The sequence below is a fragment of the Aphelocoma coerulescens genome, chromosome 6 (genome assembly GCF_041296385.1).
Source record: "Aphelocoma coerulescens isolate FSJ_1873_10779 chromosome 6, UR_Acoe_1.0, whole genome shotgun sequence".
NCBI lineage: Eukaryota > Metazoa > Chordata > Aves > Passeriformes > Corvidae > Aphelocoma > Aphelocoma coerulescens.
The window spans coordinates 28,863,809-28,889,397 of record NC_091020.1 but is presented as its reverse complement, the minus strand read 5'-3'; the positions used below and the strand labels follow the sequence as shown (position 1 = coordinate 28,889,397).

Here is a 25,589-nt window from a genome sequence, read left to right as displayed (position 1 = left end):
AACTCCATGTTTTCAGGGAACCTTTATGGCCAAGAAGTCCTGATGGAGAGCATCAACACAATGCCATTGTCCTCGGAGTGCTGAGGTTTTCTCATCTGTCTCTGTCACTCTCTGTCTACCCCTCTCTTTTCTATTTTTTTCTCTTTCTAGCTCTCTATCTCTCTCTCTCTCTCTCATTTACTGTTAAATAAAACCCATACTACTGACTTTGGCATATGGCCTCATTTGCACCCTAATTCAGGCAGAAGCATTTCTGACAATTTTAATGATGGCATCATAAGAAAGGTCTAGAAGCCCGCAAGCCTGGGGGCTGCTCCATGCCCCTTCCAGTGGCTTCAGCTGTCAGAAGGGTGCCAGGTGTGGCCCTTTGTGACACAGGCGCCTTGTGTCAGGGCCCTGGATGATGCGGGACATTGTGGTGCCCGGAGGCCTTTGTGACACGGTGGAGCCCCGCCCTGCCCTGCCAGGGGGTATCTAAGGGACGCAGAGCCCTGGGGAGCCCAGTCCCGCCAGAGCCGCTCTCGCAGGAGGAAGCAGCTCCCGGGATCCCTGTGCGCCGCACAACGTCAGACGCGAAGGAGGACAAGGTGAAGCCCAACTCACAGCACCCCAGCCCCTTGCCCGGCTGGCTGCAAGACCAGGCCCTCAGTGGGCAGTGGCTGGGGGCAGGCGGCGGCTCAGGCCTGCCCCTGTCGGACGCTGAGGAGGAGGGGGCCTTTGTCAACATGGACAAAGAGTGGGAATACGACTCGGATCAAGAGCTTTCCCAGTGGGGAGGCATTAGCAGCCCAGAACCTTGCCTCTGGGAAGAAGTGACAATCCAAGAGTTTTACCAAGGGCAAGAAGAAGAGACGACCCAGGAAGTTTCCCCATGGGGAGTTGTGACACACCAAGATTTGCATCAGAGGGAGGTAGGCGAGAAAGTCCAGTGGGGGCGTGGCACACAGCAAGAGCTGTACAACTGGGAAGAAAGCGTGACAGTCCAGGAGCTGTGCCCATGGGAGGAAGAGGATGAGATATGCCAAGAATTGTCCCAGTGGGAAGAAGACCTGTCATGCCAAGAGCTGTCCCAGTGGGAAGGGGAGGGACACCAGGAACTGTCTCCTTTGGCAGAAGATATGCCAGGCCACCTGCACACGTACCAATGGGAAGGAGACAAGAGACACGCAGAGTTGCCCCAAGTGCCAGACAACAAGGACCAGGACTTATCACAAGGAAAAGACTACAGTGTCCAGGAGCTACCCCAGTGGGAAAAAGACAGGAGTGACCAAAAGCTGCCCCAGGGGGAAGGAAGTGTCAGCAGCCAGGGGCTGCCCCAATGGGCAGAAGGTGTCAGTTGCAAGACCTGGGACAAACCCTCGTACCCAGAGAAGGATGAGGATGCCCAGGAGGGGCCCGCCTCTCCCAGCAGCGTGAGCACCCAGGTGGCAGGAGAGGCAGCCCGTGAGCTGCCCGGCGCCTCTCCTGCCCCAGCGAGTCCCACAGACGATGAGCTGGCAGCCGCTGCTGCTCCAGCTGCAGCTGCTGAGGAGGAGCAGCCCCCCGAGCCTCTGCCTGCCGAGGTGGAAAAGGCACCAGGTTCTCCTGGCCTCAGGGAGGAGGTGCCATCGGCAGCGACAGAGAGCCCAGTCCCTGCTCCACGCAGCCCCCCAGGCTACAGCCAGGCTCTGCTGGACTTGGCATGGCACATCAGCCATGAGGTGGTGCGAGAGGCCGTGCTTGAGGTCCAGGCATCAATCCAGCAGCCAGAGGAACAGAGGGACCTGGAGCAAAGCACGGCTGCAGAACTAGAAGCGGCTGCTCCAGAACAAAAGCGACAGAGCCCCATCTCTGCCCTGCACAGCCCCTGCTGCACCGCCAGCCCCTCGCCCAGCCCACTGGGAGCCCAAGCCCTCAGTGAGCAGCAGGAGGAGGCAGACAGGGGCTCACTCCTGGCAGACAAAGAGACTGAGGACAGGGACTCGGCTGGGGAGCTTGAGCTTTCTCAGTGCGAGGATGAGGAACACACAGAGCTGTCTCAAGGAGAAACCAACAACGACCAGGAAGGCTCCAAAGAGGAAGCCTGCATTGAGCAGGAGCTGTCCCGAGAAGAAGCCACCAATGGCCAGGATGCGTTCCAAGGGGAAGCCTGCATTGAGCAGGAGCTACCCCCTGGACATGCCAGCAACGACCAAGATGTATTCCAAGGGGAAGCCTGCATTGAGCAGGAACTGACCCTGGAAGAAGCCAGAAATGACCAGAAAGGGCTCCAAAAGGAAGCCTGCATTAAGCAGGAGCTGTCCCCAGGATATGCCAGCAACAACCAGGATGTGTTCCAAGAGGAAGCCTGCATTGAGCAGGAACTGTCCCTGGAAGAAGCCACCAATGACCAGAAAGGGCTCCAAGGAGAAGCCTGCATTGAGCAGGAACTGACCCTGGAAGAAGCCAGAAACGACCAGGAAGGGCTCCAAGAGGAAGCCTGCATTGAGCAGGAGCTGCCCCCTGGACATGCCAGCAACAACCAGGATGTGTTCCAAGGGGAAGCCTGCATTGAGCAGGAGCTGCCCCCTGGATATGCCGGCCACGACGAGGATGAGTTCCAAGGGGAAGCCTGCATTGAGCAGGAGCTGTCCCAAGAAGAAGACAGGAACAACCAGGATGTGTTCCAAGGGGAAGCCTGCATTGAGCAGGATGTGTCCCCTGGATATGCCAGCAACGACCAGGATGTGGTCCAAGGGGAAGCCTGCATTGAGCAGGACGTGTTCCCTGGATATGCCAGCAACGACCAGGATGCAGTCCAAGGGGAAGCCTGTATTGAGCAGGAACTGTCCCTGGAAGAAGCCACCAATAACCAGGAAGGGCTCCAAGGGGAAGCCTGCATTGAGCAGGAACTGTCCCTGGAAGAAGCCAGAAACGACCAGGAAGGGCTCCAAGGAGAAGCCTGCATTGAGCAGGAGCTGTCCCAAGAAGAAGACAGGAACAACCAAGACGTGTTCCAAGGGGAAGCCTGCATTGAGCAGGATGTGTCCCCTGGATATGCCAGCAACGACCAGGATGTGGTCCAAGGGGAAGCCTGTATGGAGCAGGAGCTCTCCCCAGAAGAAGCCGGTAGCTACCACGAGCTCTCCGACTGGGATGAATCCACGGGGGACGAGCTGTCCCTGGAAGAAGCCAGAAACGACCAGAATGTATTCCAAGGGGAAGCCTGCATTGAGCAGGAGATCTCCCCAGAAGAAGCCGGTAGCTACCACGAGCTCTCCGACTGGGATGAATCCACGGGGGACGAGCTGTCCCTGGAAGAAACCACCAATGACCAGGAAGGGCTCCAAGGGGAAGCCTGCATTGAGGAGGAGCTCTCCCCAGAAGAAGCCGGTAGCTACCACGAGCTCTCCGACTGGGATGAATCCACGGGGGACGAGCTGTCCCTGGAAGAAACCACCAATGACCAGGAAGGGCTCCAAGGGGAAGCCTGCATTGAGCAGGAGCTCTCCCCAGAAGAAGCCGGTAGCTACCACGAGCTCTCCGACTGGGATGAATCCACGGGGGACGAGCTATCCCTGGAAGAAACCACCAATGACCAGGAAGGGCTCCAAGGGGAAGCCTGCATTGAGCAGGAGATCTCCCCAGAAGAAGCCGGTAGCTACCACGAGCTCTCCGACTGGGATGAATCCACTGCGGACGAGCTGTCCCTAGGAGAAGCCAGCAGCTACATAGAAGTTTCTGACTGGGAAGAAGGCACAGAACAAGGCCTTTCTCAAGGACAAGTCGGTAGCTCCCAAAATTTCTCTCACTGGGAGGAATACAGTGAACATGAGCTGTCCCATGGAGATGTCGGTAGCTACCCAGAACTGTCTGATTGGGAAGAGTCCATTGGCCAGGAGCTTTCTGAAGAGGAAGACTCCGTTGGCCAGGAGCTTTCCAAAGGGAACGGCAAGAGACCTTCAGCTCAGTCCAGCTGGGAAAATGACAGTGACCGCGACCTGATGCAGGACAGCTGGGAACAGAACGTGGGGGACAAGGCCTTGCCGCGGGAGGAGGACGAGTGGGATGGAGTGAGCCTCCTGGAGCTCCGTGAAGAAGACAGAGAGCTGGGAGGTTTGGCAGGAGGCAGGCTCCCAGTGCCTGCCCCTCGCGAGGCCTGGGTTGAGCACGGGCCATCTGAGCCGTGCCCCCAAGTGCCGCTCTGTGCCTCGCCTCCCCTCCTGGGAGCCCAGGCCCTCAGCCAGCAGCTGGGTCCCCGCAAGAAACGCCCCTCCCGCCTCGGGCGGGCGCTGCGGATGCTGCGCAGCCTGTTCCGCTGCCCCTGCCTGGCGCCACAGCCCGAGGATTAGGGCTGCGGCCGGCGCCAGCCCGGGCCCCCTGCACGGCAGCTGGCCGGCAGCCTGCCCTACGTCCTGGGGGAGCCACACGGGCTGCCTTTGCCTGGACATGTCCCTGCAGCCTCAGCAATCCCCGGCTGCTTGGGAGCATCCCAAGCCACGCTCCCCAAGGGCAAATATTACCCGTGTGGCCAGCCTCAAACCAGTATCCATGCGGGACACTCGGTGCCACGTGGCTCAGCGGTGAAGGCCAGAGGCTCATCAGCGTGGGAAGAGACCTTGAAAGTCATCCAGTCCCACCCTCAGCCTGGCACCACCATCATCACCCTGAAACCATGTCCCCAAGTGCCACATCCAGACAATACTTGAACACTTCCAGAGACAGTGACTCTACCACCTCCCTGAGCAACTTCTTGCAATCAATTCCTGACCACTTTGTCAGGGAAAAGTTGTTTGGAATATTTAATCTGAACCTCCCCTGCTGGAATCCAAGGCCATTTCCTCTCATCCTGAAAGGACTACATGCTGATCCTTTGGGATTTTATCCATGAGGAATGGCCACAGACAGGAGGTGTTGCTCCCAGGACTCCACTGCACGACTTCACCAAACAATTCTTCCAAAACAGAGGGAAGTTGGCTTTAAGAAATAATAGCAGTAGTGAAAAAAAAAAAAAAAAACCAACAAAAAACAACACAAAACACAAAAAAACCCACAAAAAGAAAAAATAGGACTAGTAATAATATAAAGAAGATGAAGAAGTTGAAGAAATAGTAGTAGTAAACGAGAAAAAGAATTAAGCATAAGAACAAGAAAAAAAGAGTAAGAATAATAATAGGAATAGAAGAAGAAAAAAGAAGAAGAAGAATAGGAATAATTAAAGGTTTTAGAATAAGAAAATTGGAAAAAAAAGGAATAAGAATGAGAAAAAGAATATGAACAGGAAAAGGAATAAGAATAATAAGAAGAAAAATAAAAATAAATAAGGAGAAGAATAGGAAAAGGAATAACAATTTAAACAAGAATAGGAGAAAGAAGAATAAGAATGAGAATAAAAATAAGGATAAGAATAAAAATAAGGACTAAGGATAAGTTGATACAGAAGAAGAAATAGTAGAAGTAAACACTAAGAAGAAAAAGAAGAAGAATAGGGATAAGAAGAAGAAGATGAAGATGAAATAGTAGTAGAAAATTAGTAGTAGTAGTAGTAGTAGTAGTACAACAATATCAAGTTAAAATACACATCTACACATACTCTAGCATCACCGAATGGTTTCGTTTGGGAAGGACCTCAAAGGTCATCTAGTTCCAACAGATTCTCTTCTGCTCTCTCTGAGACTGAAAGAAATAGCTCCTATTTTTCTTCCTCCTTCACATTTCTTGTTAAATAAAATCCACATTAAATAAAATCCGTATGTTGTCATCATATGGTCTCATTTGCGCCTGAATTCAGGCAGAGGCATCTCTCTCTGGAACACATTCTCTGTCCAGACTGTCTTCAAAGCAGAGGTTCCCCAACCCTCTGAGGACCTCAGTCGCTCTCCTCTGAACTCATTCAAGCAGGTCCAAACCCTTCCTATCCTGGGGGCCCCCAGACAAAGATCTAGTGTGCTCCACGTGGGATCTCAAAAAATGGACTAGAGGGCCACAATTACCTCCCTTGACCTGCAGCTCTTTGCTCCTTTCCACGCAGCTCAGCCCATGGGTGCCTTTTTGGGCTGGCAGCACAGATTGCTGGCTCACGCTGAGCTTCTCCTCCATCAGCACCCCCAAGTCCTTCTCCTCAGCCCCTGCCCCACTCAGCTTCCTGTCCCCTGCAAACCCCGTGCTGAGGGGGAGCTCCGTCCACTCTCCGTGTCACTGGCGAAGCCATTCAAGAGCCCCAGGGCCAAGGCCAGAGCCCTGATGGACACCCCTCGTCCCCAGCCTCCACCTGGACATGGAGCCACTGGCCACAGCTCCCCAGCTGCGTCCATCTGGCCAGTTCCTCCTGCCCTGCATAGCCCAACCTCCAAAGCCAGGGCTGTGCGGTGTGGGGCTTGAGGTGTCACGTGGCACTGTGTCCAAAGCCTCACAGGGGCTCTGGGCACATCAGGATTGTCAGAAATGTTATGGGTCATGACTTAAACATTGTTATGAAGGAGTTTTGCACATTATGGCAAAACTGTATAAAGAGGCTGAGACTACCCAAGCCCACCTCTCCTTCACCTGACTGCAGCTTTGGGCTGCGACTTAAGCTGCCTAACAGAACTTGAGATACCACAAAGGTGATATTAGTTGTTCAGTTACCTCTGGTCTAGGGACAAGGAAACAAGGCTAAGGGAGGAGAATGTACCCACAAGAAAGCCAAACGCAGAAGCTGTCCTGAAAATCAGCTTGGCCTGGATTCAGCCTGGGGAGGCCATAGCCCACAGGCTCATCTGCTGAGGCCAGGTTTGCACACGCTCCCTCACAACCAAGAAGGGAGGAGGAGAGTTTTGGGGCTGTGGCGTAACCTCTGGTCAGAGGCACTGAACACCCATCCTCCCTCACACAAACTGGCTCAGCTCTAAAACCCCCCACCCTGGGAAGGCCACATCCATGGGAAATTCACACGAGGGGCAGCCGAGCAGGTGTCATAATCCATCAAAGACCCCCAAAGCGCTCCCCAGACTCATTGCTGAGGCCTTGCAGCAGAGCAGCGCACGCGATGCAAAGGGATGCAACAGATCCAGAGTCTGTTGCAAGAGACTGTGTCAAACTTGCCCCCCACCCGGGCAGCTACCTGGGCGTTCCCACCTGGCCCAAATGTATGTCAATCCCCTCAACTCCATGTTTTCAGGGAACCTTTATGGCCAAGAAGTCCTGATGGAGAGCATCAACACAATGCCATTGTCCTCGGAGTGCTGAGGTTTTCTCATCTGTCTCTGTCACTCTCTGTCTACCCCTCTCTTTTCTATTTTTTTCTCTTTCTAGCTCTCTATCTCTCTCTCTCTCTCTCATTTACTGTTAAATAAAACCCATACTACTGACTTTGGCATATGGCCTCATTTGCACCCTAATTCAGGCAGAAGCATTTCTGACAATTTTAATGATGGCATCATAAGAAAGGTCTAGAAGCCCGCAAGCCTGGGGGCTGCTCCATGCCCCTTCCAGTGGCTTCAGCTGTCAGAAGGGTGCCAGGTGTGGCCCTTTGTGACACAGGCGCCTTGTGTCAGGGCCCTGGATGATGCGGGACATTGTGGTGCCCGGAGGCCTTTGTGACACGGTGGAGCCCCGCCCTGCCCTGCCAGGGGGTATCTAAGGGACGCAGAGCCCTGGGGAGCCCAGTCCCGCCAGAGCCGCTCTCGCAGGAGGAAGCAGCTCCCGGGATCCCTGTGCGCCGCACAACGTCAGACGCGAAGGAGGACAAGGTGAAGCCCAACTCACAGCACCCCAGCCCCTTGCCCGGCTGGCTGCAAGACCAGGCCCTCAGTGGGCAGTGGCTGGGGGCAGGCGGCGGCTCAGGCCTGCCCCTGTCGGACGCTGAGGAGGAGGGGGCCTTTGTCAACATGGACAAAGAGTGGGAATACGACTCGGATCAAGAGCTTTCCCAGTGGGGAGGCATTAGCAGCCCAGAACCTTGCCTCTGGGAAGAAGTGACAATCCAAGAGTTTTACCAAGGGCAAGAAGAAGAGACGACCCAGGAAGTTTCCCCATGGGGAGTTGTGACACACCAAGATTTGCATCAGAGGGAGGTAGGCGAGAAAGTCCAGTGGGGGCGTGGCACACAGCAAGAGCTGTACAACTGGGAAGAAAGCGTGACAGTCCAGGAGCTGTGCCCATGGGAGGAAGAGGATGAGATATGCCAAGAATTGTCCCAGTGGGAAGAAGACCTGTCATGCCAAGAGCTGTCCCAGTGGGAAGGGGAGGGACACCAGGAACTGTCTCCTTTGGCAGAAGATATGCCAGGCCACCTGCACACGTACCAATGGGAAGGAGACAAGAGACACGCAGAGTTGCCCCAAGTGCCAGACAACAAGGACCAGGACTTATCACAAGGAAAAGACTACAGTGTCCAGGAGCTACCCCAGTGGGAAAAAGACAGGAGTGACCAAAAGCTGCCCCAGTGGGAAGGAAGTGTCAGCAGCCAGGGGCTGCCCCAATGGGCAGAAGGTGTCAGTTGCAAGACCTGGGACAAACCCTCGTACCCAGAGAAGGATGAGGATGCCCAGGAGGGGCCCGCCTCTCCCAGCAGCGTGAGCACCCAGGTGGCAGGAGAGGCAGCCCGTGAGCTGCCCGGCGCCTCTCCTGCCCCAGCGAGTCCCACAGACGATGAGCTGGCAGCCGCTGCTGCTCCAGCTGCAGCTGCTGAGGAGGAGCAGCCCCCCGAGCCTCTGCCTGCCGAGGTGGAAAAGGCACCAGGTTCTCCTGGCCTCAGGGAGGAGGTGCCATCGGCAGCGACAGAGAGCCCAGTCCCTGCTCCACGCAGCCCCCCAGGCTACAGCCAGGCTCTGCTGGACTTGGCATGGCACATCAGCCATGAGGTGGTGCGAGAGGCCGTGCTTGAGGTCCAGGCATCAATCCAGCAGCCAGAGGAACAGAGGGACCTGGAGCAAAGCACGGCTGCAGAACTAGAAGCGGCTGCTCCAGAACAAAAGCGACAGAGCCCCATCTCTGCCCTGCACAGCCCCTGCTGCACCGCCAGCCCCTCGCCCAGCCCACTGGGAGCCCAAGCCCTCAGTGAGCAGCAGGAGGAGGCAGACAGGGGCTCACTCCTGGCAGACAAAGAGACTGAGGACAGGGACTCGGCTGGGGAGCTTGAGCTTTCTCAGTGCGAGGATGAGGAACACACAGAGCTGTCTCAAGGAGAAACCAACAACGACCAGGAAGGCTCCAAAGAGGAAGCCTGCATTGAGCAGGAGCTGTCCCGAGAAGAAGCCACCAATGGCCAGGATGCGTTCCAAGGGGAAGCCTGCATTGAGCAGGAGCTACCCCCTGGACATGCCAGCAACGACCAAGATGTATTCCAAGGGGAAGCCTGCATTGAGCAGGAACTGACCCTGGAAGAAGCCAGAAATGACCAGAAAGGGCTCCAAAAGGAAGCCTGCATTAAGCAGGAGCTGTCCCCAGGATATGCCAGCAACAACCAGGATGTGTTCCAAGAGGAAGCCTGCATTGAGCAGGAACTGTCCCTGGAAGAAGCCACCAATGACCAGAAAGGGCTCCAAGGAGAAGCCTGCATTGAGCAGGAACTGACCCTGGAAGAAGCCAGAAACGACCAGGAAGGGCTCCAAGAGGAAGCCTGCATTGAGCAGGAGCTGCCCCCTGGACATGCCAGCAACAACCAGGATGTGTTCCAAGGGGAAGCCTGCATTGAGCAGGAGCTGCCCCCTGGATATGCCGGCCACGACGAGGATGAGTTCCAAGGGGAAGCCTGCATTGAGCAGGAGCTGTCCCAAGAAGAAGACAGGAACAACCAGGATGTGTTCCAAGGGGAAGCCTGCATTGAGCAGGATGTGTCCCCTGGATATGCCAGCAACGACCAGGATGTGGTCCAAGGGGAAGCCTGCATTGAGCAGGACGTGTTCCCTGGATATGCCAGCAACGACCAGGATGCAGTCCAAGGGGAAGCCTGTATTGAGCAGGAACTGTCCCTGGAAGAAGCCACCAATAACCAGGAAGGGCTCCAAGGGGAAGCCTGCATTGAGCAGGAACTGTCCCTGGAAGAAGCCAGAAACGACCAGGAAGGGCTCCAAGGAGAAGCCTGCATTGAGCAGGAGCTGTCCCAAGAAGAAGACAGGAACAACCAAGACGTGTTCCAAGGGGAAGCCTGCATTGAGCAGGATGTGTCCCCTGGATATGCCAGCAACGACCAGGATGTGGTCCAAGGGGAAGCCTGTATGGAGCAGGAGCTCTCCCCAGAAGAAGCCGGTAGCTACCACGAGCTCTCCGACTGGGATGAATCCACTGGGGATGAGCTGTCCCTGGAAGAAGCCAGAAACGACCAGAATGTATTCCAAGGGGAAGCCTGCATTGAGCAGGAGCTCTCCCCAGAAGAAGCCGGTAGCTACCACGAGCTCTCCGACTGGGATGAATCCACGGGGGACGAGCTGTCCCTGGAAGAAACCACCAATGACCAGGAAGGGCTCCAAGGGGAAGCCTGCATTGAGCAGGAGATCTCCCCAGAAGAAGCCGGTAGCTACCACGAGCTCTCCGACTGGGATGAATCCACTGCGGACGAGCTGTCCCTAGGAGAAGCCAGCAGCTACATAGAAGTTTCTGACTGGGAAGAAGGCACAGAACAAGGCCTTTCTCAAGGACAAGTCGGTAGCTCCCAAAATTTCTCTCACTGGGAGGAATACAGTGAACATGAGCTGTCCCATGGAGATGTCGGTAGCTACCAAGAACTGTCTGATTGGGAAGAGTCCATTGGCCAGGAGCTTTCTGAAGAGGAAGACTCCGTTGGCCAGGAGCTTTCCAAAGGGAACGGCAAGAGACCTTCAGCTCAGTCCAGCTGGGAAAATGACAGTGACCGCGACCTGATGCAGGACAGCTGGGAACAGAACGTGGGGGACAAGGCCTTGCCGCGGGAGGAGGACGAGTGGGATGGAGTGAGCCTCCTGGAGCTCCGTGAAGAAGACAGAGAGCTGGGAGGTTTGGCAGGAGGCAGGCTCCCAGTGCCTGCCCCTCGCGAGGCCTGGGTTGAGCACGGGCCATCTGAGCCGTGCCCCCAAGTGCCGCTCTGTGCCTCGCCTCCCCTCCTGGGAGCCCAGGCCCTCAGCCAGCAGCTGGGTCCCCGCAAGAAACGCCCCTCCCGCCTCGGGCGGGCGCTGTGGATGCTGCGCAGCCTGTTCCGCTGCCCCTGCCTGGCGCCACAGCCCGAGGATTAGGGCTGCGGCCGGCGCCAGCCCGGGCCCCCTGCACGGCAGCTGGCCGGCAGCCTGCCCTACGTCCTGGGGGAGCCACACGGGCTGCCTTTGCCTGGACATGTCCCTGCAGCCTCAGCAATCCCCGGCTGCTTGGGAGCATCCCAAGCCACGCTCCCCAAGGGCAAATATTACCCGTGTGGCCAGCCTCAAACCAGTATCCATGCGGGACACTCGGTGCCACGTGGCTCAGCGGTGAAGGCCAGAGGCTCATCAGCGTGGGAAGAGACCTTGAAAGTCATCCAGTCCCACCCTCAGCCTGGCACCACCATCATCACCCTGAAACCATGTCCCCAAGTGCCACATCCAGACAATACTTGAACACTTCCAGAGACAGTGACTCTACCACCTCCCTGAGCAACTTCTTGCAATCAATTCCTGACCACTTTGTCAGGGAAAAGTTGTTTGGAATATTTAATCTGAACCTCCCCTGCTGGAATCCAAGGCCATTTCCTCTCATCCTGAAAGGACTACATGCTGATCCTTTGGGATTTTATCCATGAGGAATGGCCACAGACAGGAGGTGTTGCTCCCAGGACTCCACTGCACGACTTCACCAAACAATTCTTCCAAAACAGAGGGAAGTTGGCTTTAAGAAATAATAGCAGTAGTGAAAAAAAAAAAAACAAACCAACAAAAAACAACACAAAACACAAAAAAACCCACAAAAAGAAAAAATAGGACTAGTAATAATATAAAGAAGATGAAGAAGTTGAAGAAATAGTAGTAGTAAACGAGAAAAAGAATTAAGCATAAGAACAAGAAAAAAAGAGTAAGAATAATAATAGGAATAGAAGAAGAAAAAAGAAGAAGAAGAATAGGAATAATTAAAGGTTTTAGAATAAGAAAATTGGAAAAAAAAGGAATAAGAATGAGAAAAAGAATATGAACAGGAAAAGGAATAAGAATAATAAGAAGAAAAATAAAAATAAATAAGGAGAAGAATAGGAAAAGGAATAACAATTTAAACAAGAATAGGAGAAAGAAGAATAAGAATGAGAATAAAAATAAGGATAAGAATAAAAATAAGGACTAAGGATAAGTTGATACAGAAGAAGAAATAGTAGAAGTAAACACTAAGAAGAAAAAGAAGAAGAATAGGGATAAGAAGAAGAAGATGAAGATGAAATAGTAGTAGAAAATTAGTAGTAGTAGTAGTAGTAGTAGTAGTAGTAGTACAACAATATCAAGTTAAAATACACATCTACACATACTCTAGCATCACCGAATGGTTTCGTTTGGGAAGGACCTCAAAGGTCATCTAGTTCCAACAGATTCTCTTCTGCTCTCTCTGAGACTGAAAGAAATAGCTCCTATTTTTCTTCCTCCTTCACATTTCTTGTTAAATAAAATCCACATTAAATAAAATCCGTATGTTGTCATCATATGGTCTCATTTGCGCCTGAATTCAGGCAGAGGCATCTCTCTCTGGAACACATTCTCTGTCCAGACTGTCTTCAAAGCAGAGGTTCCCCAACCCTCTGAGGACCTCAGTCGCTCTCCTCTGAACTCATTCAAGCAGGTCCAAACCCTTCCTATCCTGGGGGCCCCCAGACAAAGATCTAGTGTGCTCCACGTGGGATCTCAAAAAATGGACTAGAGGGCCACAATTACCTCCCTTGACCTGCAGCTCTTTGCTCCTTTCCACGCAGCTCAGCCCATGGGTGCCTTTTTGGGCTGGCAGCACAGATTGCTGGCTCACGCTGAGCTTCTCCTCCATCAGCACCCCCAAGTCCTTCTCCTCAGCCCCTGCCCCACTCAGCTTCTTCCCACACATGGCACAGACCTGGTGATAATAAAGGCACTAGAGCAGAGTGCACATTTTAAGCTGTCGTCTAATTCTGTGATGCTATAAATTATTTCCTGTAATTGCCCTTTAAGGCTGCTTTTATTGCTGTCCAGAGCAATCCAGGGGAATCAAACCATAAGTGTCACTCCTTCCTTGGAGGATTCACAGTTCTTTGTCTGCATTGAAACAAACACACCTCATTTGCTTTCTGAACATCCATCCTTTGCCCCAGCACCTGATTCCTAGCACCTCTGATTTTCACAGAAGCTTTTTTCGCTCTGTACTTGCCAGGCCTCTTTGCTTTGAACTTCTTCCTTCTCTGCGTTTCCATAATTTCCAAGCATACTCAGTGACCATGTGTTCATAGCAAGTCCAAATTTGCCTTTTTCTGACCAGATGTCTTTGAGATGTTTTGGTGAAGAGTGCTTTGCATAAGGAAAAATACGCTGTGCAGAGTGAGTGTGGTTACTAAATCCTGATGAACTCAGTACACTGTGCCCATGTGAGCCCTGAGGATTAGAAAATTTAATAAAGAGCTCATTAAATTGATTTGCTTATTAATTTGTATTTGGAGCTTCACTGGGTTTTGACACAGTGGAATTGTGTTTGAGGCATTACTCCAATAAGGATTTTCTGAAGTACAAGGAAATCTGGATTTTACCCACTATCTTTCTTCAGGGACAGCACTAAGAAGGTTTCTCTCCAGCTGCTGACTTACATGAAAGAAGTCCATATGAAATTTAGCTTGAGATTACCACTGAGTATGGCTGGAACTGGCCAATGAATTCCAAAGCTATTTGGAAAGCATTCACAGAGAGAGACCGGCAGTCTCCAAATAAATCACAAAAGCTTCACTTCAGCCCGGTGCTGCCTCCTTCCAAGTGCTATCAGCTCCGGGCTGAAGTCAGGAAAGGCCTCACTGGCCAAAGGTTCATCAGAAGCACATCAAGGAAACTCTCAAGCAAAATGTCAAACACCCCTTTTTTTTCAGAAGCCAACTGGAATGCATCCATAACTATTTTATCTACTTCAAAATGTCAGCTTTTCGTTTTAACTAGATGAAATAGCCAGGCAAAAAGTCATTTCTGTTTGATCTGTCAGCATCCCTCTGTTGTCAACAAGGAAATGCAGTGCCAGACAGCAAATGCTGCTTCACTTTCTCTGCTCTCACAGACTTTCAACAACAACCAGTGAGGAGGAATGTATCTTGTTTTCTTTAAGTTTTTCCTGTAACAGTACATGAGAGGTTTTCTCGATTTGCTAAACTCATCAAAAGAAATACAACAAAATCCAGCCAACTGATCTTGCTTGAAAAATGCAAAACTGATCACATTTGCTTGCAATATGTACCTCATGTTGAGAGTGGCAGATATCCATGGGAAATGCTGATCTAACCCTTAGTCCTAAAGCAGATCAGCTAAAAGAGCAGACATCCACAGGCCTTACCAGTACCTCATCTATCACCAAAACAAGTGTTATTTAGGGGTGATTGTCAGATCCTTAGTAGATCCAAATGTATATCTCTGAGATGGAAAGTTTGGATTTTGAGAGACTCTAAGGACAGCTCTTCTTTGGACTTCTGGCTCCATTTCCTGAGTCATGGGAAGACATCCAACTCTTAATATTCAGGAAGAAAAAAGGTTTCCATTTGAAAACCTGATCCTCTTGAATTCAGTAAGCACACATAAATATCTACAGACCAGCAGTTTGTCACTAATTCACAGGAGTTAGTGACAAACTGTAACCACCAAAAAATGAAGCAGCACACTGTGCTGCCTTTGCTCAGCCATGAGGGAACACCATGCTTGTTTTTCCACACAGGATGTAACCCACTGCCTGGCTCAAATAGACAGAAAGACCTGGAGAACTCTCTCACATTCTAAAGGGACACTGAAAACTTTATCTCCTATCAGCTTTCACTGAGACAGACCAGGTTTCACATTTTCAGTGGATAGTGGATCATGGACCACAGTGTTCATTCACCTCTGTCCCTGGGAGCATCACACTGGTGCTGCAAGCACAGCAGAAGCAGAGATTTCTAAATCTCAAAAAACCTCTCAATTCAGAGATTATTCATAGCCCAGAAAAAGAGAAGAGCTGTAAAATAAGCTGACCTGAACACAGTCCTCTTGATTCTCTCTTTCACTTCTTGTTTGGTTAGATAAGAATCCAGTGGGAATTCAAGGTGGGGAGTTGAGCTGAACTGTATCATTCCCACACGGACCTAAAAGGAAAGATTAAAGGTTATGAAAGGTGTCTGTGCAAGTTTTACTCTTTTTATCAATTTACAAACCTGGGAAGTCTAAATTGTAAAGAGGCAAACTCTATTTTCACCCTTGAGCCACTGACACTCTAAATGAACTTTAAAATAGAGCAAAAACTCCAGTATTATCTATACAGACTATAAACAAGGCAAAAAAGTTTATCTGGAAACAACAGGAGCCTCTGTAGCAGTTACAGGCAGCTCAGGATCTATATTTATCCACCCAGAGCAGCTCACAGCCTCAGGGACAGTAAGTTTATAAATAACACCTTCTACACCAACCCATTTACACACTGTACTAAGAGTGGCTCCCTCTGGCAATGAGCACAGCAGGCAACACAAACCAATACTTTTTTCTAATAGCTTCTCTAAAACCATTTCCTCCAGCTGAAAACCCAAATACACTAAATGGTCTGTACTGGGCAATGCATCCAGACTTCTTGTAAGACTTCTCTGAAGTCTTACAGTAAGTATTATGGAATGTGACAGCTTCAAAGGTGAAAAGACTACTAAGTTTTAGTCCAGTCTATGTGAGGATTAAGTGAAAGGCTAGGGGAAAGATGGTATTTAAAATATAAAACAGAACACCACACCAAATCTGCAAATATTAAATATTCATTGACACAACCTTCCCAAAGACCTGACATTTATTTGGAAAGGTTCTGCCATAGAATCAAGTGCAGCAACCTGCCCAGCCTGCTCCAAGGCCCTCAGCTGAGGTTGTGGGGCTGATGCACACCTGGAACCGCAGCCAGTCTGGCTTGAAATCCCCTCAGAAAAACCCCAGGATGTGTCATTCAGGCCCAGAGGTGCCTCAAGGCTGACTCCAGGGAGCAAGACCTAAGACTACAGCAGCACAGCATCCATCTCCTTCTGGGGGAAGCAGAGCAAGCAGACTACATAATTTACATCTATACAGAAAGGTGGTTAACTTCCCAGAGACTAATTCTGCAGTTTTCCAAGGAAAAGCAACAGAAAGCTCCAATTACTTTAATCGATGAGCATCCAAACCAAAATAAAATCGGTAAAAAAACCCCAGATAATAATCTTTAACCTGAAGGACTATGTCTTTTCTCAAGATCAAAAGGAACTGCTTAAAATCTGTGAAGAATCAAGAAGCATTCTCCAATCTCACTGCTCCACAAACTGCATCTTTCTGAATAAAAATACTCTTCCCCCATGGCAGCTGGTAGGTTGAAATTTTGCAATTTTATTCAGCATGTTACCACTGGCCTTTAGACACATTGCCGAGCTGTTTGAAAATTAGAGGAGATATTCGTGACACTCACTCTGTCTGGATGGATGTCCAAGGCATCACAGAGCTTGCCTGCAAAGTGCTTGGACCTTTCAAAGCTTCCTTTGCCAATGCTGTAGGAGCCATCCAGGAGGAAAAGGACATCTAACGAGGCAGAGCACTGCATCACTAGGAGAAAAAAATACATACACTGTGAAACCACGCTTTGTTAGCCCCACTCTCTGGAAGCAGGCAGCCAAGAGCTGAAAATCCAGACAAACTGCAGAGGATGGACCAGGCCAGCCCAGTGGTCACAACCCGAAGCCCACATCCACCCCTGCTCTGGCCTGCAGCAGCTCCAGCTCAGCTCTCAGTCTGCCAGACTGACCTTGGAGTTCAAGGCCCCAGCCTGGTCCCAGAGACAGCACAGGAGCAGCCAGTGCAGTGAAGTATCACGAAATACGGGGAGAGATGCTCTCCCAGAGAGGACACAGAGGGAAGGGTGAGAAGCAGGGAGAGGGAGCCATGCCCAGTGGGACCTGCAGGCTCTCCCAGCCCAAGGCACAGATGTAAATCCAGGAGACATTTGCAAAGTCTACTGAGTCCCACAGAGCCCAGTGTGTTTCATCTGCAGCACATTTTTCAAAACAGGCTCTCATTTTCCTGAACACGAACTCTCTGAACAGCTCCCAGACAGTGACAGAAACATTCTTCATGAAAATCTGCCTTTTATCTCCTCTTCAGAGATGTGTCTTTGTATCACCCCTGCCTGCATGAACACAACTGCTCCCAAGTATAAGATTCTGAGGTGCTTTTGCTGCAGTGGAAACCCACAATTTCACATAAATAAATAAATAAATACATAAATGGCCTTTTGCAGACTCTGAAGAGTCGTTTTCAAGGCATTTAAAGGGAAATTTTTAAGTCTCCTCTGCAGCATTTGCCAGATTCAGCTTCAAGGGAAAATGAATCCAGAAGTTCAATAGAGATCAAGCATACCGACCCCATAAGAGCTGTGCTGGTTGGTGACATTACTCTACACCCATTACTATAATCTTTTTGTTAGTTATCATTACCTTTTCCAAATCATTCCTGCTAGCCAAAACCTGAATTTATAATTAGGGTTTTCTAATACCAGATTACAGGGATTGAAAGCTGTGAGGCATTCCCTTCTGGGTCACTGGTTCTTCTAACGGGGCACCCAGCCTTGCCCTGGGGCACTGTGCTGAGGACAAGCTGGAGCACAGCCTCCCTGCCAGCGGCGTCCCGGCTTGTCAGCCCTGCCCTCGGAGCTGGGCTGAATCTGGAGATGCAACAGGGCTGTTATCCTTGCCTAAGCATGCACAGAGAAAACTGCAGAGCCCCCAGATTGGGCTCAGCATGGAGAAACACTCCTCAGGTGGCTCTGGAGTTGAGGAGGGCAATGCAGCTCTTCTCCAGGCACTTGTACGCAGGATGTCTGCAGCCCACCAAGGGACTCCTGGTGACATGCAGGAGGGAGAAACACCCAAACACTCATCCTCGGGATGGAAAGTCTGAGCTGAACACGTGGTACTACAGCATAGAGCTGGAGACCATGCCTGGCATAGGAATAAATGCAATTTATCCCTTGACAGACAATAGGAAACAAATGGCTATCAGGAGAGAATTCATGACAGTTTATCAGTAACCGATACCAAGCACAATAAGGGAGCTGCAGGTGAACATATGCTGGCCAGCCAGAGCCCCATCACTCCTGCTCCCAGCATCCTGACTGGTGCTGGCTTTACAGCCTGAAAAAACCACCCACGTGGGAGGTCTGATCAAGTCTGTAATTAAACACAGGTCTTTAAATCAGGACTGCTTGGAGTAGGCACTGAAGGAACTGACAGAAACACCATCCAGTTGGCAAATAGCCAATTTGGGAAAAACAGAGTAGATCACTTCCCAGGAGAGCTAACACCAATGGGGAAGAAAGCCAGGCTAGGGCAGAGGCAGCCACAGTGCTGTGCTTGCCAGAGCATCGATGGGGAGTTTATGGATTGAAGAGGGGCTGATAAATGTAAATAACTACAACAACAAAAAAATTTAAAAAACCCAAAACAAAAAACACCAAAACAACCAAAGAAAGAGGGAATTCAGAAATAGGAAAGACTTGCTTTATAAAACAAACTTACACTGGCCAGCAGCTGCGATCTTGCCAATCATCTCCTGGTCAACATGGATTTGTTGTATACCCAACACCAGCAAAGCTGTGGGATCAAGCAGATAATCATCCATGAACAAGATACACAGGGTTTCACCTGTAACAGCAAAAATGCTGGTTTGCTGTATAGGTTTTACAGTTGCAAAAAATAATTTGATTACACAGCACTGTATCTGTGTCAGGAAATTCCTTCTAGCAGGGACACAGAGAGCATGAAAAATACCAAGGACATGACTCCAGCACACAGGATAGTCCCGCTGCTCACTGCATGCAGGGATACAGTGCAAGAATGAGAGCTAGGCCAGCCTTAGGCTTCTGAGACTACAGTCATAAACACTGGAGAGATTTATGCACTTTTAATACCTTAACATCAGCTTTTCTCATATCAATTAGACGCTTTACATACAGATCAGCCACGTGTTCGAATTCTCAGAAAAGCCGTTTCTCCAGGTATTATCTTCTCCCCTTTTGTGTGAAACTATGTTTCAGAAGTTTATCCCTAAACCGCCTGGAGAGGCTCTGACTTGGCTCTCCTTCCTCAGAGAAGGGATGGGGAAGCACCTGAGACAAAACCACTGATGCAGAATGGCAACTTTAAACATACCTTGACAAAGCAGGAAAACGCAGATGGACTCAAATGACAAGATGTTCATGGTGACAAATCTGGAGAGAAAAAACAAACAAACAAGGAGATGAATTGAAATCCAATTCCTAAAGCCAATTTCTTTACCTGCAGCTGATCATCTTCCTGGGTGTCTCAGGTGATGAGCTCAGAAACATGCAGTCTGAGGGGCAAAAGTAATTCCTGCCTTGGGGAGAAGGGTGGGGAACAGAGAGAAGGAAAACCCATGAAAATGAGGAAATGATAGAAAAGAAAATCTCTCTACATACTCCTCTCCTTTCCCATCACATCCGGAGGGAGCAGCCCTGGCAGGGGAGGAGGGACAGCCTAACCCTGCCTCCCCTCCTCTCCATGCCCACGCAGACCTCTCCTCTCCTCCTTCTTCAGTGCACCTCCCTCTCACAGCTGAGTCCCACCGGGGCCCCATGTCCCTGGGGAAGTCGGTACAGAGCTGAACAGAGCTGCTCCAGGGGTTCACCGAGCACTCCCGAGCCGCATCCCCTCGAGCTCCCCATCAGCTCTGGTCGGGACGTCCCGGCTGTGGAGCCCAGCACAGGGGACCTGTCCCTGTCCCTCGGGTCCTGCAGCGCTGCTGCACACTACCCCATCACGGGTCTCCAACAACACTCAAGCCCAGGCTCTTTCATGCCTTATGTTTTCCAAGGACTGGCTTTCTGGGGAGATGTTTTTATGCATAACTGTCCAGCAAAGTCAATTTTCTGCTCATTTTTCCTTTGAAATCAGCAAGGCTGCCATCACATCATAGGTGGATTTCAGTGACACTTTCAAGTATGCCCAGATTTAGACCAAATGTATCTGGTAGAGCTCTTGGCTTTCTATTTCAAACGTGTATTTATCTTTTCTCCAGATTAAAAGCACTCACCAGAGCATACTTGACCAGATTCCTGATGGGTCTCTGCCCTTGTTATTGCAAAGCAGACTTTCTTCATGTAGTTAAAAGTAGGAGCATTTCTTGATAACCAGCTCTATTAATTGCTTTTCCAAGAAAACAGAGGGGGATTTTTCTCAGGAAAGACTTGTGTCTGCAGCAAATTATATACCTTTCACATCAGACAAGGCAAGATACCCATAGCAGGCCATGCTCAGTTACCTGCATGGGTACACAGTGAAGAGGGGATTAAGAAATCTAGAGATTACACTAGGGATTACAGACACAATAACACTGTCTTGCAGTGCCAGATGCATCAAGCATCACCCTTCAGCACATCCTCCCAACACCCCCACAAGACTGCCCCCACCAAATTAACAGATCCCAGGCTTGGCTAAGTAAAGGGAGGTCAACACAATACATGACTTCATTGGAGAACCCCCAATGTGTGTCCCTCAGGAGCTTCAAGCCCTGCACATGCCACAGAGGAAAGGTCATTCTTCTGCCATGCTTCAGGACATTCTTTCTAGGAGCTATTTCCAGAGTGCACATCACCCAAAGCAGGACAGGCCTCTGCTTGCAGTCATGTGTGACAGGTATGGGGGGATTTCACATTGTTTTCACACAAAACATTGACAGGTTGAGATGTTTCTACAACTTGGTCTTATCTTGGGTTTAAATCAACTAATCTGCAGGATGAATTCTTTGCCTTTCAGCCCAGCCAGACCCTCAGCAGCAGGAATTGAAAGAAAGCTTCATAATCACCTGCTGCTCATCAGCATTAGTCCAGGCTTAGCAGCAGCAACCTTAAACAGCAGCTTTGCTGGGGGATGGTGTACTGAGTGAAGGACCTTTTCATTTTATCTTCTCAGCCCTTAAGATAGGGAATGATCTACCTCAATACTGAGACAAAAAAAAATTTTTTTAAACCATACTAAGTCAAAACTCCTATTTTTGTACCCAGATTCTCACTTGGACACATGAATATGACAACAACTTACTTGAAGCTAAGAGTTGCAACCATGTGTACTGTATTTGGAAGAGTGAGACCAGAGACTGGAGAGAGAGAGGTAAAGCGGAGAAAAGCTCTTCTTGACGAGTACCTTCCCAACATATCTTTCAACGCTGCAAAATATCACTCATTTGAACAGAGGAGAAAGCAGGAAAGATTACACTGCATATTCATTAAAGCATGTTCTTTACAAGCTAAGTAACCTCCTGTCACTCCTGAGGAATGGCCCCAGCTTGCTGAGGGGAGCCCACTGCTACATGCTCATCTGATATTCAGATGTAGGGAGGGAAGAGAGGAGACCAATCTTGCTGACTCCTTTTTCAGTCTCTCTCAGCATGTTTTCCATAAGTAAATTTTACTTTTTTGTTCTTGACAAGGTTTGGAGGCAGTGGACAACTTCTATTAGGAGCTCCATGCATCACCTCTGCCCAGCAACAGGCATTGCCTGGGGGCAACTCACAGTGGGATCTGAAACTGAAGGGGTGAGAAGGAAGACAACACGGAAATGTTTAACTTCTTAAAACAAACATCACAAATTTCAGTCTAAAAGTTTTGACAATGTTTTTCTCCAAAGGATAAACAAGATTAAACTTCCCTAAGATGCTCTGCAAAACCAGCTTATTTTTTCTCCCCCACCCAGTTCTGCAGCGAGAGAGTTTTGAGAGGCTCTTTTCCCCTGCACAATAAAGGCTCCTGTACGTAAAGAGACCTTGATCCTGCAGCACTGCTCACATGGGGTACTGTCAAAATCAACATGCTGCAGATCAGGTCCTGTACAACCAATGAGTTACAGAATAAAAGACACTTTTCTGACCTGAGAGCTTTTGCTATACTTACTGTGTAGTTTGTTCTGACAGAAGTGCTTATGCTACTGACTTTGCCTGTGGCTAGAGCAGCAGGAGTGTCCCCATGAATGTCTCACTTTTTAGATCTTTTGCCAAATGCAAACCCACCCAAGGGAGCCAGAGCTTGCCTCAGCATCACAAGCACTCGATGCTTGTAGCAGTGGGCAGCCAGGGTAGATGCTGGGAAGAAATGTTTTCTGGAGTGGCTGAGGAAAGGGGAACAGTGATCTGCAGGAATTTGGTGTCTTAGGTCAAACAGCAGCATAAGAAAATAGACAAGCAAACGATGTAATTATATTGAGGTTATAAAAGCATACAGGTAACTTTGTTACACACTCTACTGAGAACTCATTCAAGGCTGTAGGTTCTGGAGCAATTACTGTAATTGGTTTTGTCACCCCTCACCTGATCTGGGCAAATCTGGGTAGCGAATCTCCAGCTGGGTGTCTGGCCTGATCTGCACTGCTTTGCACCAGCCAGAAACATCCACACCTGAGGTAGATCAACTACTGATCTACCTGCAGCAGGAGCAGGTGTGAATTGTTCCCAAAGAATGGAGTGGGAGAGCTGTCAGCTTCAGTGATTCCCGACACCGGAGGCTGAAGAGAGAGAGGAAAAATCCTTTTTTAACATCTCTGGCATTCAATGTAGCTCTCACAATCTGATACATGCTGAGATCATCTCATACCTACCCCCTATGATAAAACTAACCCAAATGCTCACCTTATCTTCCTGCTGCATCTCTGTGAGCCCCAAAGGACAAGCCACAGCCTGGGAATGATCTTCACGGTGTCAGTCCCACAGACATGTACAAGCTGTTACCTGCACGCATTTTCAGGACAGTGGTCTGTGGGCCCTTCTGAAAAGGAGACTTCCTGAAGGCCCTACTTTAGAAAGTCAGGATCTTCCACATGGAATTTTTTTTTTTTTTTTTTAATAACTCTGATAGGGCCAAGAGAGATCTACTTTCTAAGCCATTCCATCTACTAATTCCTCTCAGAGTCTTCCTGGAAGACCAAGACACCTTTAAGAGCACACACTGAGGATGACACAGTTGATAGCCCAGCACACATAAGGAGTGGATCAGCACACACACTGCCTCTCCAGCGCAGCCTTTGCTGAATAAAGTGGGAAAATCTGATTGCATGGAGGATTTGTCTCACAGTGATGCCTCATCTTCACTATGCAAAATAAAAAAGTTACTCTCATTTCCTTCATGAAGTGCAAGTGTCCAGACACATTACAGGTATCATCCCAGGCCCTTCAGGGCTTCCTTGATTATCAAGACTTGATCAAGTTGTTCTTGTGTCTTTTGCTGAAAGATTTTTATTAAGTACGTGAGACACAACCTGTTGGAAAGCCTGCCCTGGCAGGTTCAGCACTTTCCCCTGGCCACACCCCAAAATTGCTAGAAACAAACTAATTAAAGCACTAGAGCACGGGCAGAGTTTGGTTTCCTGAGTGGTGGGGTTTTTTGTTATTTTACTAACACAGCATGGCACTATTTATTTATCGGAGTGAACAGATTCACACCGTGTTGCGGCCAAGCTGGGGCAATCCCTGCTCTGAGCTCGGGGGTCCCTGCAGGGGGACCAGAGGCACAGCGGCCGCGGCTCCTGCAGACCCGCGACGGGACCTCGGCTGCAGAACCGGCCTTTTGGGTGCCTCCTGTCCCCGGCCCCACAGGGGCTCTGAGCCGGCTGCCGCATCTCCGCTGCCCCGCGCACCCCACAGAGGGGACAGCAAGGTGTCCCCTCCGGCACCGCCCGGCAGCCGGGGACCAGCCCCAGCCCACCCCGGGAAGGCTCTGCTGGGCTCCATCGCCTCCCCGTCCTGCTCCACACTGGCTGGGGAGGCAGCGGCCCGGGGCAGCCGGAGGAGGAGCCGGGAGGGGCCTGCCCTCGAAGGCTGCTGCATGCCCGGCTCCGCTGAGCAAGCACACCCCCAGCACTTCTGAGCCCCACACGGCCTCTACCCTCCCAGCCGGACGTTTAAGATGTTCTCAATTAAAAAGGGGGGGGAAAAAAAGCACTCCAAGTCTCACTTTACCTTTTCTCGGCAGACTCTGCACGGCCCTTGTGCACCTGCGGGGGTAATGAGCAGCTTTTTCCCACCTAGATTTACACCATGTTCAGCTGGGACAGCCTCTCCTCCACATCCTGGGGGTGGGGAAACAACACCAGGAACACCCACATTGCTGTAGGTTAGTCTTAGGAGGAACATTGGTGTCTGCTCCTCCAATAGACTCTGTAAAGCCGAGAATGTCAGCAGCCCTGGAGCACAGCCAGCAGCCCCGGCAGCAGCACAGAGCACAAGTACAGCCCCAGTCACACTGCCTCACAGCAGCACTGAAGTAGCTTCATGCAGGATCCAATTTTTTCGAGAACGTTTTTCCTAATGCTTGCTTTTCCACAGAAAACCATGCTTGACCTGTGAGCAGAAGTACCATATTCACACCTACCACACCTGGATGAATGATGTAAGGGGCCCGTCTCAAAAATTATGTTTTGTTATTACGCTATTATGTTATTATTATTCTGTGCCAGTACGGGTAGTTGCACAAAACTCAGCTCCTTTAGTCAAAGAAGAGCTTGCACACCTCTTCCCACACAAAACCTAAACACAGATCAGTAATTTTCAAATTGCACAGACAAAACATGCCCTTGTGTCTACCTCAGAGTATGTGGAGTTAGGAACACACCAAGTGCTAAATAATAAATAATTTCAGTCAAACCCAATGAGCAATGTATATTCTAGGTCCTGCAACACTGATTCATAAATGAAAATTATCTTGTAAGGAGAAAAAAAGCCCTGTTGTTTTGCAGTGCTAGGTATTGATTTCACACTACTTCCCTTTCAAAAGTGCTATGTTATTCTAGACTTCCAGTTCACTGTTGTTATTCTTGTCTAGAAGGGAACAAAGAAATTTTATTTCCAAGAGCACAGATGTTATTGTCTAAGTTATTGTTTCATATAATATTCTTTGTTCAGAGATAGCCATACAGGCATTTACATAAATAAAATCCATACATGACAGTTCATCACATCAAGAGAAGATTTCAATTAGAGATTAAAACTAGCAGGAAAAAAAACTACGCAAGAGGAACCCAAGACGACATGAGTAACTCCATTGGGTTTCCACACTTCTTGCTTGATTTGTTCCTACACCAATGCTCCTGAAAAGAAGGGGTGAACTTGGTATCTGAACCACAAGAACTCTCTTACATCTCCCATTACTGCCAGGTGCCTTTATTCCACACCATACAGACAACTCCATGGGAAACACCAACCACTACTTTTCAGTTTTTATTTTACCCAAGGAGGAAAAGTGAACCTTCACTTGTTCTTTCTCCTGCTTATGAAATGCAGACAAAGCAGCTGCTTTTGGCTACTGGAAACTCAGCTTCTGAAATGCTCCCTCCTAGCAGAGGGAGGACGTGGACAAGTGAACAAAAGGTGTGGGAGGACTAAACCATCAGTGAGGTGCTTTGCATGTGGGCAAATGCTTGTGCAAGTCACTCTCATCCCAGGGAGCCAAAGGACACCTGACACAGCCACAATCTTGGT

The 25,589-nt window shown here is 49.9% G+C and overlaps 1 protein-coding gene across 4 annotated transcripts in view; it reads right to left on the bottom strand.

The window, feature by feature from the left end:
- Nucleotides 1–24,172, bottom strand: part of VWA2 (von Willebrand factor A domain containing 2) — a 141,675-nt gene extending 117,503 nt beyond the window's left edge. For 3 of the 4 annotated variants that reach the window (XM_069020068.1, XM_069020070.1, XM_069020071.1), the window contains exons 1-6: nt 24,072–24,172; nt 22,428–22,621; nt 19,259–19,317; nt 18,626–18,700; nt 16,525–16,658; nt 15,087–15,196 (exon numbers count right to left, since the gene is read on the bottom strand). In XM_069020068.1, the coding sequence (XP_068876169.1) occupies nt 15,087–15,196; nt 16,525–16,658; nt 18,626–18,700; nt 19,259–19,307 (368 nt within the window). In that variant the 5' untranslated portion in view covers nt 19,308–19,317; nt 22,428–22,621; nt 24,072–24,172. Of the gene's footprint in view, nt 1–15,086; nt 15,197–16,524; nt 16,659–18,625; nt 18,701–19,258; nt 19,318–20,159; nt 20,282–22,427; nt 22,622–24,071 lie in introns of those variants that run through there. The other variant, XM_069020069.1, reaches the window with a different exon arrangement.
- Between the last annotated feature and the right edge of the window lie 1,417 nt (nt 24,173–25,589).